At 43.4% G+C, this 20,921-nt stretch overlaps 1 protein-coding gene across 2 annotated transcripts in view; it reads left to right on the top strand.

Moving 5' to 3' along the window:
* The window catches only part of LOC140726230 (nuclear factor NF-kappa-B p105 subunit-like), a 125,250-nt gene extending 105,058 nt beyond the window's left edge, over window positions 1-20,192 (top strand). For both annotated transcript variants that reach the window (XM_073042321.1, XM_073042322.1), the window contains exons 19-24: window positions 1,496-1,598; window positions 4,263-4,387; window positions 5,333-5,399; window positions 13,240-13,412; window positions 13,683-13,833; window positions 19,109-20,192. In XM_073042321.1, the coding sequence (XP_072898422.1) occupies window positions 1,496-1,598; window positions 4,263-4,387; window positions 5,333-5,399; window positions 13,240-13,412; window positions 13,683-13,833; window positions 19,109-19,236 (747 nt within the window). In that variant the 3' untranslated portion in view covers window positions 19,237-20,192. The remainder of the gene's footprint in view (window positions 1-1,495; window positions 1,599-4,262; window positions 4,388-5,332; window positions 5,400-13,239; window positions 13,413-13,682; window positions 13,834-19,108) is intronic.
* The last annotated feature ends 729 nt before the right edge of the window (window positions 20,193-20,921 follow it).

The raw sequence follows: 20,921 nt of genomic DNA, 5'->3' as shown, positions 1-20,921 counted from the left end.
CGCCAGCCAACGTCACAGTCACCTCACGCACAGCAAACTCCCACAGACAGCTACGTTATAATGACCTGATAACCAGGGTCAGTTACTGTACCTCAGCCAGTCTGTGGATAAATTTAACTCTGAGAGTACTGTGGGCATGTGTGTTGGCTTGTGCTGTGGTTTACAGGGGCCACTGAAAGATCTAGAGCAGTGCAGGCAAACAGCCATCGGTCCCCTCTACATCACTCCTGGAAGCCCTACTCCAGGACCCCTCCTGATGTCTGCCACATCCAGCCTTCTGCTGCTCTGTGGCACGAACCAGTGACAGCTGAACTTGCACCTGTCAGGCATCCACCGTGAGGGGTCAGTGTGAGTGGGTCAGTAGCCGAGAGTTAACATAAGGGCACGGTGGCTGAGGTGCATCGTGAGGGGCCAGTAGCTGAGGGTCACAGTGAGAGTCAGCGTGAGGGGTTACTAGCTTAGGTCTCTGTGAGGATTAAGTAGTCGAGGGTCAACATTTGGATTGAGTAGTCGAGGATGACCATGAGAGGTCAGTAGTCGAGGTTACTGTGAAGGGAGTCAGTAGCCGATGGTCACTGTGAAGGGTCAGTAGCCAAGGGTCACCATGTTCGAGGTCAGTAGCCAGGGGTCAGTGAGGGGTCAGTAGCTGAGGGTCACTGAAGGGTCAGTTGCTGAGGGTCACCATGTTCGAGGTCAGTAGTTGAAGGTCACTGAGGGGTCAGTAGCCGAGGGTCACTGTGAGGGGTCAGTAGCTGAGGGTCACTGAAGGGTCACTGTGAGGGGTCTCAGCAGCCATGAGTCAACAGGTGGGGGTCAGTACCTGTCTACCTGCATCACCACTTTCAGGAACAATGTACCTAGGTCACTCTGTTCCACAATACTCTCCAGTGCCCTGCCATTTACGGTGTGACCACAAGTTCTATCCTGTGGTCTGTATATGTGTGAATATATACACAGTGGTACAGTGTGTGTGTGTATGTATATATAATATAGGCGAACATTTGGTCCATAATAACAGATGAGGAAGCTTGTTAACTCAACAACCATTTTATTGTGATAGACACCATGATCCGGAGAGTGAACCCAACCAGTCTCATACAGACAGGGGAGGTGACCATCACACACCCTGGTTACAGTTAGGTGACCCACAAATACATGAGTGAATAACTGTATAACCCAAACTAAAATGTAACAGTAAATGAAGTGGAACTTCCCACCATAATCCCACAAAAGCATCTTAACAATAAACAGTGCTGGTCATTAGAAATTCAGGGGAGGACTGTTGACCATGCCCTCCCCAGAACATCACAAAAGATGTATCTTCTGTGGAGCTGTACTGGGGCATATAGAAGGAATTGCATTTCTCTGATCCATTCACAATTTCAAGATTCCCAAAAACACTTCACAGTGACTAGCACAGCCCTGGTATGACACTACAGTGACCAATCTGTGAACAGCCAGTGTGCTGACATCGCGTGTGTGCTTTGGTCTTCAGGCGAGTACAGATGTTGATGCAACCACATTTGATGGATCGACCGCTCTTCACATAGCTGCGGGAAGAGGCTCAACCAAACTTTGTGCCTTATTGATGGCAGCGGGTAAGTAGGCAAAGATTTGTGTCATTAATTAAACTGTTATATTCGTGTCCCACGACCTCTGTTTTCACCAACTCTCGGCAATCTCAACCTCTCAATCTCAAACGTGGAACCCGCCAAGGGTGCCCCTTAAGCCCGTTACTTTTCAATCTGGCCATAGAGCCACTGGCGACTGCATTCCGCAGTTGTGCGGATTTGACGGGGATTTGGAGGGAGGGAGTTGAGCACAAAGTTTCCCTTTATGCTGACGATCTTTTACTTTTTATATCAAACCCGATCACTTCCTTACCCCCCACGGTCTCACTCCTTAACAAATTTAGCCTGCTTTCAGGATATAAACTTAACTTACACAAGAGTGAACTTTTTCCAATAAATGGAGAAGCACAAGCCTCAGAGTTCCATAACCTCCCTTTTAAGGTAGTGAATAACCAATTTACTTACCTTGACGTCACAGTAACAAGGAATTTTCAGCGTCTTTTTGGAGAAAATTTCACTAATTTGTTAAATCATACAAAATAGAGCCTGTCCATGTCCCTGATGGGCCAAATTAATGTTGTCAAAATGAACATCCTTCCTAAATCTTATATCTCTTCAATCCATACCAATTTTCATTCCTAAAGTCTTCTTTGACTTGCTAGACTCAGTCATATCATCCTACATATGGAAGGGCAAGTGTCCCCGACTGAATAACGTCCATCTTCAAAAATCTAGACGTGTTGAGGGCCTGACTCTGCCCAATTTCTGCTTATAATACTGAGCAGCTAACATACGCTCTCATCTTTTGGTCTCATTTCCACAACCAATGTGTCTGCCCAATATGGGTGGCAATGGAGCTGAACTCTATTAAGAATGTCTCTATTTCTGCCCTTCTCGGATCCGCACTCCCTCTTCTTACGCCTAAACCAATTGCTAATTCTGTTATCAGGCACACCCTGAGAGTATGGGTTTGGTTCAGTTCAGTAAGTATAGTGGTCTCTATGGCTACTCTCTTTCAAGTCCTATTCTACATAATCACCTCTTCCAGCCTTCTGTACATGATCCAACATTTCAAGACTGGTATAGAAAGTGCATCAGGTGTTTTAAAGATTTTTTTTATAAACAACTGCTTTGCATCATTTGAACAATTATCTGCAAAGTTTAGCTTACCCAACACTCATTTCTTCAGATATTTGCAAATTAGACATTTTATCAGCTCTTTGTTGTCAAACTTCCCTGAGGCATCCGATATAAATGTCGTTGATATGTTCCTCTGCATGAATCCATTGTGTTAAGGTCAAATATCTACTATTTGTGACAAGCTAGCAGTTCTGAGGCGAGCTCCCCCCCACCCCAACAAAATTTAAACTGCCTGGGAGCAAGATTTAAGTTTTTCACTGTCAGACGATGTATGGGATTCAATTCTCAAGTTAGTTAACTCAACCTCTATGTGCCCGCCACTGCCTATTACAATTCAAGGTCGTACACAGGGCCCATATGTTTAAAACTAAATTATCTTGCATTTACTCAGATGTTAATCCCTGCTGTGACAAATACAAAAGGGGCGAAGCTTCCCTTATTCACGTGTACTGGACATGCCCTAGCTTGGAAAAATACTGGAGAGATGTTTTCCAAACTCTATCCCAAATACTTAATTACAATGTGGAACCCAACCCTTTGATTGCTCTTTTCGGCACCTCCAGAGAGGGGAACACGCACCTAAGTCCGACCAAATGTCACACACTGTCTTTTGCCTCTCTGCTGGCCAGGCACACAGTCTTGCTCAGGTGGAGGGATGCTGCCCCGCCCACCCACACTCAGTGGCTCAGGGACATCATGTCCAGTCTACACCTTGAGAAGATCCACTACTCAATCCTCAATTCGGACATAAAGTTCCAAAAGGTGTGGGGGCCCTTTCTTGAATATTTTCAGAATTCCCAGCCAAACTAAAGGTTCATCCCTTCTTCCTTTCCTCTGCACATAACTCCCTGACTTTCAGCATTCTCTGGTAAAATTCTCCGAACTCAGATGTGTAAACATATGTTAGGAAAACACACCTTCTCTATACCAGTGCAGCTCTGTGGGGATATAGGTTCTGTTTAACCCTTTTTGCGAATGTAATGATGGCTTGGAGATGGGAATTGGGAGGGGTAGGTCAGGGCAGGGAGGCAACCAAAGCATGTTTGTACTATGAGTGCATTTCTTTCATAGATGTGAATTGTACATTTCTTATGTACTGCACAAATCTCCTTTGTACTATGCTTTCTTGATTTTAAAAAAAACAATAAAAATATTGCTGAGAGAAAAAGATTTAGACAATAGGTGCAGAAGTAGACCATTCGGCCCTTTGAGCCTGCACCGCCATTCTGAGATCATGGCTGAACATCTACTATCAATACCCGGTTCCTGCCTTGTCCCCATATCCCTTGATTCCCCTATCCATAAGATACCTATCTAGCTCCTTCTTGAAAGCATCCAGAGAATTGGCCTCCACTGCCTTCCAAGGCAGTGCATTCCAGACCCCCTCAACTCTCTGGGAGAAGAAGTTTTTCCTTTGTGGTCAGCCCGAGGGGTCAGTAGCCGAGGGCCACCAGGCTGAGTATCCAGGGATCCTCATGATGTTGTTCATTTTAAATGTCTTTGTTGTTGTCAGTGTAGTAAGTTTCTTGTAAAATGCTCTGCAATGTCCAGGTGCAGACCCACTAATCGAGAACCATGAACCGCTGGATGACAGAAGCGATGAACACCTCGAAGATACCGATGACGAAGGAATCTTCCGTGGAACCACACCTCTGGACATGTCGGCCACAGAGGAGGTGAGAACTTGGGTGACTGGAGGAAAGAATCGGATGGTTTTAGCGTATACTCAATGGCCTCCTGCACTTAATAAAGTGATCATTGAGTGTATGGCCATTGTCTTCTGCTGTAGGCCACCCACTTCCAGGTTTCATGTATTATGCATTCAGATGCTTTTCTGCACATCACTGTTGTAAAATGTGGTTATTTGAGTTACTGTTGCCATTCTGTCAGCTTGAACCAGTCTGGCCATTCTCCTCTGACCTCTCTCATTCACAAGGCATTTTCGTCCACAGAACAGCTGCTTACTGGATGTTTCTGTGTTTTTCACACCACTCTCAGTAAACTCTAGAGACTGTTGTGTATGAAAATCCCAGAAGATCAGCAGTTTCTGAGATACTCAAACCACCCCGTCTGGCACCAAACGGTCAAAGTCACCTAGGTCACATTTCTTCCCCATTCTGATGTTCGGTGTGAAAAACAACTGAACCTCTTGATCAGGCCTGCATGCTTTTATATTTTGAGTTGCTGCCACATTATTGTCTAATAAGATATTTGCATTAACGACCGGCTGCACAGATGTACCTAATAAAGTGACCACTGCGTGTATATCTAAAGCACGTAGCACAATCTGACAATCTCAGGTCACCTCAAAATGGTCAGAACCAATTCAACCTCCCTCCCCACTCCCAGCTCCCCCTGTTCTCCTCACTCCTTGTTCCCTCTCCTCCCTCCTCTCACCCCCTTCACTGCTCCCCCTTATAACCCTGCACCTTTTCTCTTTCAACAAGGCATAGATTTTCCCTCTGAATGTTCCCAACAGCCTGGATCCCAGATGAGAGCCACTCGCTACATTTGAAAAAATAATTCCCTCATCCTCGCTCTGGTTCCTTTGCCTGGTGTAACTTCAGGGAGTCGGGAATTCGGTCTCATTAACTAATTTATCGATTTACCTTTTGTTCCAGGTTTATGACATCCTAACAGGCAAACCGTACCAATCCAAAGCTGAGTCTGTTGCTCCTTTCCCACAAGGTAATCCTTTATTTCTGCAATCCTTCAATATTTTCTGACTCCATCCAAAGTTCTGGTCAACAGGATGAGGAACAGAGTCCATCAGGATTAACCGTAGCTCACCACCTTCCTCTCAGAGGAAGTGACCCCTGCACTTGGTCCAATCTAACTCTGAGTGCTGAATGTCTGCTTAGTAAGAGGGATCACATCCGTTGTCTGTTTCTGGAGACACACACCCTGTCAATCCCTTTCCTAATGAGAGGCAAGTTTGGCTCTCGCTCTGAGCTCGCAAGAGTGCAAGCTGGTTGTCCTGGAGCTCCTGGTCCCAGGAATCAAACCCAGCAGACCTTCATTGTGCCTCCTCCCTAAGGCAAGTTGTGCAGAAGTAGAGTTTCTTCCGATCTGTCTCTTCAACCTGTGGAAGGAAAAGTTCGGACGAAGTTCGTCAAGTCAAGTCACTTTTTATTGTCATTTCGACCATAACTGCTGGTACAGTACATAGTAAAAATGAGACAATGTTTTTTCAGGACCATGGTGTTACATGACACAGTACAAAAACTAGACTGAGCTACATAAAAAAACAACACAGGTGGGTCCCTTGCCCACTGATGCCAGAGGAATTACATGGGGTAAAGAATTAGCCAGGAAATTTAGCCAATATTTTGTCTGTCTTCATAGAAGAGAGAACTCCTCTGGAAATAGTGGAGAATTGGGTGGTTGAGGTGCATCAGTACCGGAGAAATTAATGCTGATAGATTGCCAGGACTGTACACAAGTTACTGCAAGTTAGCATGATGTTCAGCAGACATCAGGAAGGGGAGCAGAGTTTTGGCCATTGTTACAAGAGGATTTGAGTGCAATTGAAGAAGGCTTTGAGACCTCCTTGAATAGAGAGGGTATAATAAAGGGTCAGATTGTTCCTGACCTGGAAAGTTTGGGATGTATCCTAGGAGTAGTAGTGCAATCATTCGAGTTGAGTTTGATGTTCTCCTGAGGGGTTGTCCATGAGTGGGTCCTCAGGTGGCTGTAGTGGCCGATCTGTTGTAGTGTGGGGACGAGTAAGTGATGGCTGTGGTCAGTGGTTGGGTCTTTTGGTTGTTTAGTCTCTTCTTTAGCTGCTGCTGCTGCTTGTTCTCTGCAGCACAGCTCCCTCTTGATCAGATTTCCTCCAGGTGTATCTATTGAGTGCAATGTCTTCCCAGCTTTTAGATGTAATGCTGGATTTCTTCAGGCTGATTTTGATGTTACCTTTGAAACATTTCCTTTCTAAACTTTCTGGGAAGATGCAAGTTGGGCATCCGAATAATGTGACCTATTCAGTAGAGTTGTTCATGTTGGCCTTCTCATTAGGAAGACAAGGTAGTACTTGCTCTGATGAATGAGAGGATCACATTGAAATACACTCAGTAGACACCTTATTAGCTACCCCATGTACCTAATCAAGTGGCCACTGAGTACATGCTCACAGTCGTCTGCTGCCGTAGCCCATGCACTTCAAGGTTCGACATGTTGCGTGTTCAGAGAACCTCTTCTACTCACCACTTTGTATCGTGCGGTTAATTTAGTCACTGTCGCCTTCCCGTCAGCATAAACCAAGTTGCCATTCTCCTCTGACCCCTCATTAACAAGGCATTTTCTAATCATAGAACTGCCACTCACAGGATGTTTTTCATTTTTCACACCATTCTCTGTAAACTTTAGAGACGTGTGTGTGAAAACACCAAGAGATCAGCAGTTTCTGAGGTACTCAATCCACCCTTTCAGGCACCGACAATCATTCCATAGTCAAAATCACTTAGATCAAATTTCATCCCATTCTAGTGTTCGGTCTGAACAACTACTGAACCTCTTGACCATGTCTGCATGCTTTTGTGCATTGAGTTGCAACTATATGACTGACTGATTAGATATTTAAATTATTGAGCAGCTGTACCTAATAAAGTGGCCACTGAGTGTGTATGGAAATATTAAAGGGTCTTGACAGTAGAGTCCAGGTTGATGCTTCCCTAGCTGGGCTGTCTAGAACTAAGAGTAGCAGTCTCAGAGCCAGGGACCAGCAGCTCAAGACTTAACTGAGAAAAAAAATCTCTTCAGTAGATGTTCAGAGGCTGTGGGGACTTGGTCCCTGAGGAGGTGGACAGGTTTTTTGGATCTTAAAGGAATCGAGAAGTACGGGGTTAGTGCAGGAAAGACCTGGGAGGTAAAATGACCTCAGTGAACAGGTGAGAAAGGTTCTAGCCCAACTCTCACTAACTGCTGGTCTTCATTGCATAACCAAAAGTTGGACTTCAGGCACTGACCTTGACAAATGCTTCCTGCTCCTGTGATTTTATTTCACTGGGACCCCAAACATCAGTAAATATCATTATTGTTTCTCTGTTCTCCTTACCCAGTGAATAATTCCACATTGTCTTATCTTCTACTCTATCAATCAGTTCCTACTCTCTCTTTAACCCTGTCATGCACTTGCCTCCCAGTTTTACAACAGCATTCTGTTTTGTTCCTCTATTGGTCATCAGTAGATCATATCTCTACTTTCTGAGGAGAGATAGATTATGCAAATCTGTACTTGTGTCATTCTATAAATGCACAGTAAAGAGCATCCTAACAAGCTGCAATATTGCATAAGACTGTAAGACATAAGAGCAGAATTAGGCCATTCAGCCCATCGAGTCTGCTCTGCCATTCCATCATGGCTGATTCTGGATCCCACTCAACATCATACACCTGCAATCTCGCCATATCCTTTGATGCCCTGACCAATCAGGAAATGATCAACTTCCACCTTAAGTATATCCACAGACTTGGCCTCCACTGCAGTCTGTGGTAGAGCATTCCACAGATTCACCACTCTCTGGCTAAAAGGATACCTCCTTAACTCTGTACTAAAAGGTCACCCCTCGATTTTGAGGCAGTGCCCTTTAGGTCCAGATACCCTCCCCCCTCCACAGGAAATATCCTCTCTACATCTACCCTATCTAGTCCTTTCAACATTCAGTAGGTTTCAATGAGACCTCCACACATTCTTCTAAATTCCAGTAGCACAGGCACAAAGCTGCCAAATACTGCTCATATGTCAACCCCTTCCTTCCCTCCTCTGGATTCTCTCTCAGTAACAACATGTCCTTCCTGAGATATAGGGCCCTAAACTATACTACTCTTAAATAATACTCTTAAGTGCAACTTGACTAGTGCCTTATAAAGGCTCAGCATTATCTTCTTGCTTTTATATTCTATTCCCCTGAAATAAATGCCAACATTTCATTTGCCTTCTTTACCACAAGACTCAACTTGTAAATTAATTTCTGGGAGTCTTGCACGAGGACTCCTAAGTCCCTCTGCACCTCTGATGTTTGAACCTTCTCCCCATTTAGATAATAGTCCGCACTATTGTTCCTTTTACGAAAATGCATTATCATACATTTCTCAACACTGAATTCCATCTGCCACTTTTTTGCCCGTTCTTCCAATTTGTCTAAGTCCTGCTACAATCCATTTGGTTTCTCAGCATTACCTACCCCTCCACCTATCTTCATATTATCTGCAAACTTTGCCACAAAGCCATCAATTCCATTAATTAAATCATTGACAAACAATGTGAAAAGATTTCCCTTTACAGAAGTCATGCTGACTTCAACTGACTTTATCATTAGTCTTCAAGTACCCAAAAACCTCATCCTTAATAATAGACTCCATGCTTTCCAAACCACTGAGGTTAGGCTAACTGACTTATAATTTCCTTTCCTTTGCCTTCCTCCCTTTTTAAAGAGTGGAGTGACATTTGCAATCTTCCAGTTCTCCGGGACCATGCCAGAATCGAGTGATTCTTGAAAGATCATCACCAATGCATCAGTTATCTCTCCAGCAACCTCTCTCAGGATTCTGGGATGTAGTCCATCTGGTCCAAGTGGCTTATCCACCTTAAGAGCTTTTGAGTTTGCCCCACACCTTTTCCTTTGTGATAGCAATGGCACTCACTCCTGCTCCCCGACACTCACAGACCTCTGGCACACTGTTAGTATCCTCCACGGTGAAGACAGTTGCAAAGTACCCATTAATTTTTATCTGCCGTTTCTTTGTCCCCTATTACTATCTCACCAGCATCATTTTCCAGTGCTCCAAAATCAAATCTCACCTCCTTTTTACTCTTTATATATCTGAAAACACTTTTGGTATCCTGCTTTATATTATTGCCTAGATTGCCCTCATATTTCATCTTTTCCTTTCTTATAGCTTTTGCTGGATTTTAAAAGCTTCCCAATCATCTAACTTCCCAGTTACTTTTGCTACATTGTATGTCCTTTCCCTGGCTTTTATGCAGTCCTTAATATCCCTTGTCAGCCACAGTGGCCTATCTCTGCCATTTGAAAACAACTTCTTCTATGGGACATAGCTATCCCACACCTTGTGAACTATTCCCAGAAACTTTAGCCATCTTTGTCCTGCCGTCATCCCCACCAGTATCCTCCTCCAGTCCACCTGGGCAAGCTCCTCTCTCATACCTCTGTAATTCCCTTTATTCAATTGTGATACCGATATATGGGACTTGTGCTTCTCCCTCTCAAATTGCAGGATAAATTCAATCATATTATGATCACTGTCTCCTAAGAGTTCCTTTACATTAAGCTCCCTAATAAGAGCAGGGTTATTGCACAACACCCAATCTAAGATAACCTTTCCCCAAGTAGGCTCAAGCACAAACTGTTCTTAAAAGCCATCTCGTAGGCATTCAACAAATTCCCTCTCTTGCGATCCGATACCAACCTGATTTTCCCAATCCCCTTGCCTGTTGAAGTCCCCCATTACAATTATCTCATTATCCTTATTACATGCCTTTTCCAGCTCCCTTTGCAATCTCAACCCCACATCTTGGCTACTATTTGGAGGCCTATATCTGATTCCCATAATATTATTTTTACCCTTGCAGTTTCTTAACTCCACCCACAAAGATTCAACATTCTCTGACCCCGTCACCTCTTTCTGAGAGGTGATAGAGGTATGGAAGCTGCACTCTGGCAGACACAAAGGGTCTACAGCTGCCCAGTGCATCACCAGCATCAGCTTACCCGCTATCAAGGACACATGTATACCAAAAGGTGCTGGAAGAGGGCCAATAATATCATGAAGGATCCCACCCACCCTGTTCATGGCCTGTTTGTCCCACTCCCATGAGTGAGGAGGCTATAACATCCATGCCAGTACCACCAGTCTCAAAAAGTTACTTTCCCAAAGTAATAAGGCTAATCAACACCTCCACCCAATCGCCCATCTCGCCTCATCCCAAACCACCATTGTTTATCATTTCCTGTCGGTCAGTTTATGTACAGACACCCCTGTGCTGAGTGTCACTTTATGTACATACAGTACAATCAATTTACCGTATGTATATAATCTATCTATGAATTTATATTTATTGTGTTTTTAGACCGTAAGACATAGGAGCAGAATTAGGGCATCTGGCCCATTGAATTTGCTCCACCATTCAATCATAGCTGATCTTTTTTACCCCTCCTCAGCCCCACTCCCGTCTTCTCCCTGCAACCTTTGATGCCGTGTGCAATCAAGAACCTATCAAGGTCTGCCTTAAATACATCCAGCAACCTGGTTTCCACAGCTGCCTGTGGTAATAAGTTCCAGAAATTCACCACCCTCTGGCTAAATTGGTTTCTCTGCATCTCTGTTTTAAATGGACACCCCTCAATTCTGGGGCTGTGCCCTCTTGTCCAAGACCCCCTGACTCCCTCACCATCCTTTCCACATCTACTCTGTCTAGGCCTTTTAACATTCAAAAGGTTTCAATGATATCCCCCCTCATCCTTCTAAATTCTAGTGAGTACAGACCCAGAACTATCAAACATTCTCGTATGAATACCTTTTCTTTCCCAGAATTATCCTTGTGAAGCTCTGCTGGACCCTCTCCAATGCTAGTACATCTTTTCTAAGATGAGGAGCCCAGAACTGTTCACAGTAATCAAGGTGGGGCCTCACCAGTGACTTGTAAATCCTCAGTATCACATCCCTTTCGAAATGAATGCTAACATTGCATTTGCCTTCCTCACCACCAACTCTACATGCAAGTTAACCTTTAGGGTGTTTTACACAAGGACTCCCTTTGAAACTCAGATTTTTGGAATTTCTCCCCGTTCAGAAAATAGTCTGTACATTTTTTTCTTCTACCAAAGTGCAAGACCATGCATTTTCCAAAATTGTATTTCATTTGCCACTTTCTTGCCCATTCTCCTAAGACCTCCTACATCCTACCTGTTTCCTCAACACTACCTGCCCGTCCACTAATCTTCATATCATCTGCAAATTTGGCAACAAAGCCACCTATTCCAACAAAGCCACCTATCATCTAAATCATTGATATACAGCATGAACGGAAGTGATCCCAACATCGACCCCTGCAGAATACCACCAGTCACATTCAACCAACCAGAAATGGATCCTTTTATTCCCACTCGCTGCCTCCTGCGAATAGGACAATGCTCTAATCATGCCAGTAACTTTCCTATCATGCCATGGGCTCTTGTTAAGCAGCCTCATGTGTGGCACCTAGTCAAAAGCCTTCTGAAAATCCAAATATACAATATCCACTGCATCCCCTTTATCTGTTCTACATGTAATCTCCTCAAAGAATTCCAACACATTCGTCATGCAGGATTTTCCCTTAGGGGAACCATGCTGACTTTGTCGTCCAACATCTTCCCAACCACTGAGGTCAGGCTAACTGGTCTATAATTCCCTTTCTGCTGCCTTCCTTCTTTTTTAAAGAGTGGAGTGACATTTGCAGTTTTCCAGTACTCTGACACACCATGCCAGAGTCCAATTTTTTTTCTGTTGTATGCCCTCCTTTTTGCTTTTACATTAGCTTTGACTTCACTTGTCAGCCAGTTTTCCTCTTTTGCAATTTGAGTATTACTTTGTTTACATCTATCCTGAATCTTCCTCATTTTTCCCAGAAACTCACGTCATTGCTGCTCTGCTGTCATCCCTGCCAGCATCTCCTTCCAGTTTACTTTGGCCAACTCCTCTCTCTTACCACTGCAATTTCCTTTACTCCACTGAAATACTGCTAGGTCAGACTTTACTTCCTCCCTATCAAATTTCAAATTTTATTATTATTGCATTCTCTATCTTATTGAGTTTTATTTTTTCTGCTGCACTGGATCTGGAGTAACAATTATTTTTTCTCCCTTATGTAAGTCTCTGCCATCTTGGTCAGCCAATCACTCATTCCTGATTTCTGTGCTTCTCTCAGTTCATGCTCATATATCTCTGGTGAAGGAAAATCAAAATGTTGCAATTCTCAAGATCTGATCTTATTTCCACACGTTTGAGAACAGTTACTATCCTTCAACCGTTCTGTTCTTGAATCAGCGGCAGAATTAGAATCACTAGTCTAGCCATGTTACGACTATCTTGATCACTTTGTACTGAAATGAACATTTTTGTTTTGAGTTCCTTCTTGTAAAACTCATGCATAATTTGTATTTTTTCTTTTGAATGCATATCTGATGTTATCTGTGATCTAGCTGCAAGTAGGTATTTCATTATACCTGTGCATATGACAATAAACTTAACTTGACTTACTTTGACCATCTGCACACTGGAAGAGTAGAGTTTGTCTCCAAAAGCTGATCCAGTCACACCATTCACTCCCACTCACCACACTGGTGCTGGAGGAGGGGAACATTTTGGAACATTTTGGGCAGGGACACCCATGAAATTTCTTTCATCAGTGCTCCAGTGAGGAGAAAAAGGTCGAAGTGTTTGTATCTCTAATGCATCCTTTGGAACATTCTGCAGGGTGACGTGATGCTGACATTGCACTGACTTCTGGCATGTTTCTGTCTAACAGGTGACCTAGGACAACTGGACATAGAAACGAGGCTGGAGTTGTGCAAACTACTGGAAGTGACTGAACCAGGCCTGAACTGGATGACTCTAGCACAGAAACTGGGTCTTGGTATCTTGATTAATGTCTTTAAACTCAGCCATTCTCCTGCAAAATCCCTGCTGGATAACTACGAGGTGAGCTGAATCTGCCCTCCACAAACACTGATATCTGCAGTGTTGTGGAGAACTCTTAGGACTGGCACGATATGATTGATGGGTTGTTGGGCTGGGCAACATTAGAATAAAGTTGTATTACCATCCTGACACATGCTGTTCACTGGTCACACTTCTCAGCAGCAAGAAGATTCCCAGTTGTCTGTGTTCCCACTCCTCACTTCCCACTGTTATTGAAGTTACTGCCTTGCAAATGGTGTTAACCCTTGTTAATCTCCTTGCACAATGCAGGTATCTGGTGGTACACAGATGGAGATTCTGGAATCACTGAAGACCATGGGTTACAGAGAAGCAGTGGCAGTACTTGCTAAAGCAATGGCCAAATCAGCAACCACAAAAGTGAATGAAGAGTTGAATTCATCATCCCTTGCTGAGCAGAACAGTAAGCAAACCACCTTCACTTGTGTATTGAGTATTCTGAATGATCCCCTTTAATTACTGAACACCAGATCAAACCTTTCCCCTTCAGCCCCTCACCTCCTTTAAGCACTAACACTGCTTAAGAGACCCTTAGGCACATGAATGAAAGAAAAATAGAGGGGGGGGCATGTGTGAGGGAAGGGTTACATTGATTTTGGAGTAGGTTAAAAGGTTGGCATAGCATCATGGGCTTGAAGGGCCTGTACTGTGCTTAATGCTTTATGTTCTATTAAACTGGTTTATGATTGAAAAGACCACTGAATATTTCCAAAGTTAACTTCAGTGGGGAAAGGGGGATCAGAAATCACACCCCTATCCTAATTCTGTAATCCAGTTGAACCCCTCTGCTCAGAGATTCCATCTCTTCATTTCCTCATTCTTCATCTATCCTTCAGTCATCATCCCCAACGTTCTGTTTCCATTGATACTGTGTTTTGAGCTGCTTGGACTCCCTCCAGAAACCACCTCTCTTTCCTCCTCTAAACCCAGCTCTGTGATCGGGACTGCCTCCCTGCCCAGATTCCTTTAATGTAGCTTGATGGAAGATTTTATTGGCTCAACAGAAACAGCTCAACTGTTCAGTGCAACCCATTATTAACTGCATCTTTGTTATGCCTGGCATCCTTATGGATGTGTTTTAACAGTAGCCTCTAATGTGATTTAAAAATCTAGAAAACTTCTGGATATCTGAAATAAAAACAGTAAATGCTGGAAACACACAGCAGGTCAGGCAGCATCTGTGGAGATAAAGACAGAGTTAATGTTTTAGTGGAAGAAAAGAGGTGAAAGGACAGGTGTGGGACCTCTGGGAAAGTAGTATGTGAAGGTGGAAGAGGGGAGTAGGAAAAAGATAAGGCAAGGGGAGACAGGGAGATAGCCTGTACAATGGGGAAAGCAGGGTGGAAATTGGCTACAAAGTGATATAATTTTGAAGTTCCGTATAAGTGCAGGAAGCCATACCGATGCAGTCACTGCTGTATCAAGAATATCTCCTTAACCATAGCATTGGAGAAGGATAGGAACAGACAAGTTAGGGAAAGGTTTAACCGGAGTAAGGGGAAATATGAGGCTATCAGGCAGGAACTTGGAAGCATAAATTGGAAACATTTTCTCAGGGAAATGTACAGAAGAAATGTGGCAAATGTTCAGGGGATATTTGCGTGGTGTTCTGCATAGGTACATTCCAATGAGACAGGGAAAGGATGGTAGGATACAGGAACCGTGGTGTACAAAGGCTGTTGTAAATCTAATCAAGAAGGAAAGGTTCAAAAAAACTAGGTAATGATAGAGATCTAGAAAATTATAAAACTAACAGGAAGGAGCTTAAGAATGAAATTAAGAGAGCCAGAAGGGGTCATGAGAAGCCCTTGGTGGACAGGATTAAGGAAAACCCCAAGGCATTTTAAAAGTATGCGAAGAGCAAGATGATAAGATGTGAGAGAATAGGATCAATCAAGTGTGACAATGGAAAAGTGTGTATGGAACCGGAGGAGAAGGCAGAGGTACTTAATGAATACTTTGCTTCAGTATTCACTATGGAAAAGGACCTTAGTGATTGTAGGGATGACTTGCAGCGGACTGAAAAGCTTTAGCATATAGATATTAAAGAAGAGGATGTGCTGGAGCTTTTGGAAAGCATCAAGTTGGATAGGTCACCGGGACCAGACAAGATGTACCCCAGGCTACTGTGGGAAGCAAGGAAGGAGATTGCTGAGCCTCTGGCGATGATCTTTGCATCATCAATGAGGACAGGAGAAGTTCTGGAAGATTGGAGGGTTGCGGATGTTGTTCTCTTATTCAAGAAAGGGAGTGGGGATAGCCCAGGAAATTATCGTCCATTGAGTCTTACTTCAGTGGTTGGTAAGTTGATAGAGAAGATCCTGAGAGCAGGAATTATGAACATTTGGAGAGGCATAATATAATTAGGAATAGTCAGCATGGCTTTGTCAAAGGCAGGTCATGCCTTACGAGCCTGATTGAATTTTTTGAGGATGTGCCTAAACACATTGATGAAGGTAGAGCTGTAGATGTAGTGTATATGGATTTCAGCAAGGCATTTGATAAGATATCCCATGCAAGGCTTATTGAGAAAGTAAGGAGGCATGGAATCCAAGGGGACACTGCTGTGTGGATCCAGAACTGGCTTGCCCACGGAAGGTGGTTGTAAACAGGTCATATTCTGCATGGAGGCCAGGACCAATGGTTTGCCTCAGGGATCTGTTCTGGGATGCCTACTCTCTGTGATTTTTATAAATGACCTGGATGAGGAGGTGAGCAAGTTTGCTGATGACACAAAGGGTGGGGGTGTTGTGGATAGTGTGGAGGGCTGTCAGAGGTTACAGCGGGACATTGGTGGGATGCAAAACTGGGCTGAGAAGTGGCAGATGGAGTTCAACCCAGATAAGTGTGAGGGGGTTCATTTTGGTAGGTCAAGTATGATGGCAGAATATAGCATTAATGGCAGGACTCTTAGCAGTGTGGAGGATCAGAGGGATCTTGGTGTCCGAGTCCATAAGACACTCGAAGCTGCTGTTCAGGTTGACTCTGTGGTTAAGAAGGCATATGGTGCAAGAGCCGAGAGGTAATGTTGCAGCTATATAGGACCCTGGTCAGACCCCACTTGGAGTACTGTGCTCAGTTCTGGTCACCTCACTACAGGAAGGATGTGGAAACCATAGAAAAGGTGCAGAGGAGATTTACAAGGATGTTGCCTGGATTGGGGAGCACACCTTATGAGAATAGGTTGAGTGAACTCGGCCTTTTCTCCTTGGAACAACGGAGGATGAGAGGTGACCTGATAGAGGTGTACAAGATAATGAGAGGCATTGATCATGTGGATAGTCAGAGGCTTTTTCCCAGGGCTGAAATGGCTAGCACGAGAGGGTATAGTTTTAAGGTGCTTGCAAGTAGGTACAGAGGAGATGTCAGGGGTAAGTTTTTTTTACGCAGAGAGTGGTGAGTACGTGGAATGGGCTGCCAGCAGCGGTGGTGGAGGAGGAAACATAGGGTCTTTTAAGAGACTCCTGGATGGCTACTTGGAGCTTAGAAAAATAGAGGGCTATGGGTAAGCATAGGTAGTTTTAAGGTAAGGACATGTTTGGCACAGCTTTGTGGGCCAAAGGGCCTGTATTGTGCTATAGGTTTTCTGTGTTTCTGATAGGTGAGGGTAGGGACTGAGCTCATTTTGTGCATGTTGCTAAGAGATGGCTTTGGCTTGAGCCCATACAATTTCTCCCATCAACACCTTGATCTAGAGACATAGGAATCATTCACTGATGTCAGCTAAGCGTGTTTTTTTTGAGGGAGCTGGGGGTAGTAGCCAGAACTCTGTTCAAGGAAGAAATGGAGGCTATCACAGCCTCCTGATGTGGGATGGAAGTGCAGGTGATGGTGGGTCTCCATGATGGAGGTAACATGGTTGGGCTGTCAAAGGGCGGGGAGAGTATCAGAGGCATCCAACAGAAGTGGGATGGGGCTGGTTGAGAATTTATGGCATTAGGGAGAGAAGAAAGCTGCTGTGTATGACAGGTTCAGGTGAAAACAACAGTTTCCTGGTATAGTCCTGCCTGTGGTTCTTGGGGAGGACTGTGTGGAGTTGAGGGACCTGGAGACCGGAGGCCACATATCTTTAAGGGGAAATTCAGGTGGGGGTTATAGTCCACCAAACACCAAAGGCACTGACCTGAAGCATCAACACTGCCCTTCTCTCTGCTGAGCATTTCCAGTGGATTCTGTTTTATCTCAGAACTTTAGTATCTGTAGGTTTTTGCTTTCTCAGCGGGTTTGCTGACAATACTAGGGTTTAATTGGCTACTGTATTTTAAGCTGTCTGACCAACCCCACCCCACCAAACACTTGGTAAATTATTACAGAAATCTACTGGGAATTATCCCTGCTGAAGAATAGAGACTGCTGGGCTGAAGTGTTTTCCTACAATTCATTAAACATTTCTGCTTTTCCAAAAATTCACTTGTTTAACCTGAATCACTCTGAATTCCTCCTGTTAACTACCCTATCCCCTTCACTCCCTCCATTTTTACAGTTCAATCATAACATGTTCAGGGACGAACAGTGAAACCTCCACAGCTGATTCATTGAAATGTTTATCAAATCAGTGATGTATAATCACTGGCTTTGATACAAAATAAATCTTCCTTTCCTGTGCTGCAACCACGCCTTTGTCAATGGCAATCCCTCTCATTACAGTCATTCTGCTGAACTTCTCTTATCAGTTCTCCTGGTAAGAGATCTCCTGGCTGGGGTTGGATCCAGGAAGAGGGCATTTTATTCTCTCAGGTTGTAATCGATACAAACCCAGTTCCTGGCAGTAAAGGAACAATTATCAAGCACTACTCCTTCCCCAACGCTATGTTTTTTAGGAAAAAGCAAGATCTGTTGTTTTCTTTCCAAAGTATACAAATTCCTGTCTGTGATTTTATCAACTCATGTTCTCAGTATTTATTTATTTATTGTGTGTGTATTTGCAGTTTGTCTTTTGCACATCGGTTGCTTCTCAGTCTTTGCTCATGTGAATTCCTGCAAGTAAATGAATCTCAGAGTAGTATAGTCATATACATGCTTTGATAATAAATTTACTTTGACTTTAAGTAAGTTTGTGAAAAGAACTAAAACTTTCCTGCAGCAGGGTTAATACTGATTTTTCTGTGCCTTGGACAGCTGATATCACAGGAAAGGAAGGGATCTTCAGTGATCAGGTTTTAATCACAGGCTGTATAAATCTTGTGTGCAGCATTCCATCAAGTGCTGACCACTCTTAACAGTGAATAGTTTATCATCCCTAACACTTGTCTCAGATCATCATTAGTAGGAATACTTGCATCCTAAAAGAAGAATGCACACACTCAACATTTTAGGAACAGCTTCTTCCCCTTCATTATCAAATTTAACAGACAATGAACCCATGAACACTACCTCACCGTTTTTGTTCTCTTTTTGTACTACTTATTTAATGTGTATATTTTTTCTTATATTTTAAAGCATATTTATATATTGCCCTGTTCTGCTGCCACAAACAACGCATGTCACAACAGTGATAATAAACCTGATTCTGATTCTGCATCAAATTGAGAACAGCGTGTTTAAAATAATCACTGGTTTCTGATTCAAGATGAGTCGAAATGTTAATCGTATTCTACTAAAGCAGAACAATTAAAGGTGTTGAGTTTTTGCACAGGCTTTCAAGTAAAGAATTGAAACCTCTCACTGCTCTCACCCAGCTCTACAGGTTGACGCCAAGTCCCAGGACTGTGACAGCGTGTACGACAGCGGTGTGGAAACCTCATTTAGGAAACTCAGCCATCTGACATCGGAGTCTTTCAACAACGAAACTTCTTTGAAAATGTGAGCCCTGACAAGTGGCCAACAAGCTAATCTCCACCGATTACCTGAACTTATTGGAATGAGAGAAATTCTATTCAAACCCAGCCTGTCACTGTGGTTTCAGTTTGATAATTGCCATAAGGCATAATTATTTTAAATATCTGAAAGTCAGTGCTTCAAATTAATTAAGTTCTCAAACCTATGGAATATACCCGGCACACTCAGCTTTATTATTATTTTTATTTTAAAATATGTTCAGGCCAACATATTACTGAGGCTGCCAATATTTCCATCCTACAACCTGGGTGCAGAAGGCAGTCTGTCATTCCCAGTGCAGTACTGAGGGTTTACCAACGTGTTGGCAGATGCACAAGTTTCTGGGGTACTGTTGCAGAGATCAGAGGAGACTTTCTCAGTCTCCTGCCGAGATCTAAAACAGATAATGTGGTTGCTATCACAGCACTGTTTCTGGGATCTTGCTGTGCATGCTTTGACCACAGTAGTTCCTGTATTACAACAGTGTCTGTTTCAGAAAAGTCATTGGCTCTAGAGCCGGGGTTGGCAACCTCTCTTTTTTTGCCATAGGCCCCTACCATTAACTGAGGGGTCCGTGGACCCTGGGTTGGGAACCTCTGCTCTGGAGCTTACTTACACTGTTCTGATTTTGTGAGAGCACTGTACACAGATCTGCTAAACAAAGTCTCGCCTTTGGGTCTCTCCTCCCTCACCTTCCTTGGAGCTGTTTATTTCTGCTAAGAACTAGTGTGTATTGAGGGTTCTGGATTCTTGATGAGCCAAACTGCAGATTGTCTTTATAAAGAACTGGAGTTTTCATACAGGAGCAGCTCACCATTAATCGTTTACACATTCCAAACTGATCCTGTAAATACTGCCAGCAGCAGGAGTTCCAAAATTTATATTTTTGCTTGAAATAGGTACTTTGAAATTATAAGCTTTTTTTAAATAAACAATTAAAACCAATCAATGACTATAGCAATCTTCATTTCTGAACTTGGGTTTGAGGATCTGCACAAGTCTCAGGATTGTTTAAATCTTTAAAGCAAAATAAAATGCTGGAAATGTCCAGCAGTTCAAGCAGCACCTGTGGAGAGAAATCGAGTTAATGTTTAAGGTCCAAGCCACTTCAGAACCCCTCTCAGTGATTAACATCCTTGTAGATTGATCATTGACAGTTAACCAGCAGTAAAGTAATTGCTGTGTTGGCCTTTGCTGCAGGTACACTGCTCTGGCTTGACAAGACTGGTCTCCTCTAAAGCATAGCAGACGTGTGTGCAGTAAAGGTCATCAAATTGGCTCCTGGTATTGTGAGGACAATTTAACAGATTGGAACCAGGCGCTATGAGTTTAAGAAGAGTAAAAGATGATTTTATTGAAACGTATTAATTTCTTACAGGGTTTGGAGCTGGTGCTGTCGTTGCTTTGGTGGGGAGTCTAGAAACAGGGTCACTGTCTCAGAAAGACGTGGTCAGCCATTCAAGATTCAGGACTAAGATAGGAACAAATTTCTTTACCTGATGGTGGTGAATCATGGAATTCTCAAGCTGAGAGAGCCATGGAGGCATAGGCATTGAGTGTATCCAAAGCAGATTATACATATTAATGGAATCAAAAAATATAGTTAGTTCAGGAAAATGGCGATCATGGTATTTTTGAATGGTGGAGCAGACACAAGCTACTGATTTGGCTATT

This window comes from Hemitrygon akajei, chromosome 4 (genome assembly GCF_048418815.1).
Source record: "Hemitrygon akajei chromosome 4, sHemAka1.3, whole genome shotgun sequence".
In the NCBI taxonomy this organism is placed as follows: domain Eukaryota; kingdom Metazoa; phylum Chordata; class Chondrichthyes; order Myliobatiformes; family Dasyatidae; genus Hemitrygon; species Hemitrygon akajei.
Note: the sequence above shows the minus strand (reverse complement) of the source record. Positions and strands in the feature narration are given on the sequence as shown.